A 434-nucleotide genomic window follows, 5' to 3' on the forward strand; every position below is an offset into this window, starting at 1 on the left:
CGTATCCATGCGTGTCATGTGAACGAACATAATTTGCACAATCAAGTAGGTATCATGACCATCACTTTATGTGGGGAACCACTTGGCTTACTGCCGAGCCACTCGAGAGACGAGATACTTGAAACGACACTGCCACAAAAAAAACATACATCAGACTATTTGAATGTGGACATGAGATTTGACTCGAAAACAGCGGCCAGGATTCGTGAGATTCAAGTGGCAAAGGACCAGGCTGTCGCAAATGAAGATTACGATCAAGCTAAGAGACTCAAGCAAACAGAAGAGCAATTGAAAAGTATTGGTTTACAACTTGCAAGACTTGAAGCAAAGAAGAGAGAAGCTGTGGCAAATGAAGACTATGATTTAGCCAAGAAGGTTAAGCACGAGATTAGTATGCTAGAAGCCTCAGTTACTAGTAACGAGACCCAACCTAT

General features: G+C 42.4%; 1 protein-coding gene across 1 annotated transcript in view; it reads left to right on the top strand.

The window, feature by feature from the left end:
- Positions 1 to 54: 54 nt before the first annotated feature.
- PHALS_03010 (Component of synaptic membrane glycine-, glutamate-and thienylcyclohexylpiperidine-binding glycoprotein (43kDa)) overlaps positions 55 to 434 on the top strand; it is a gene marked incomplete at both ends in the record, with an annotated part of 405 nt that continues 25 nt past the window's right edge. Inside the window, one exon of the mRNA XM_024721056.1 lies at positions 55 to 434. This exon is cut by the window's right edge and continues 25 nt beyond it. Coding sequence (XP_024572829.1) covers positions 55 to 434 — 380 coding nt within the window.

This window comes from Plasmopara halstedii (genome assembly GCF_900000015.1).
Source record: "Plasmopara halstedii genome assembly, contig: Scaffold_208, whole genome shotgun sequence".
NCBI lineage: Eukaryota > Oomycota > Peronosporomycetes > Peronosporales > Peronosporaceae > Plasmopara > Plasmopara halstedii.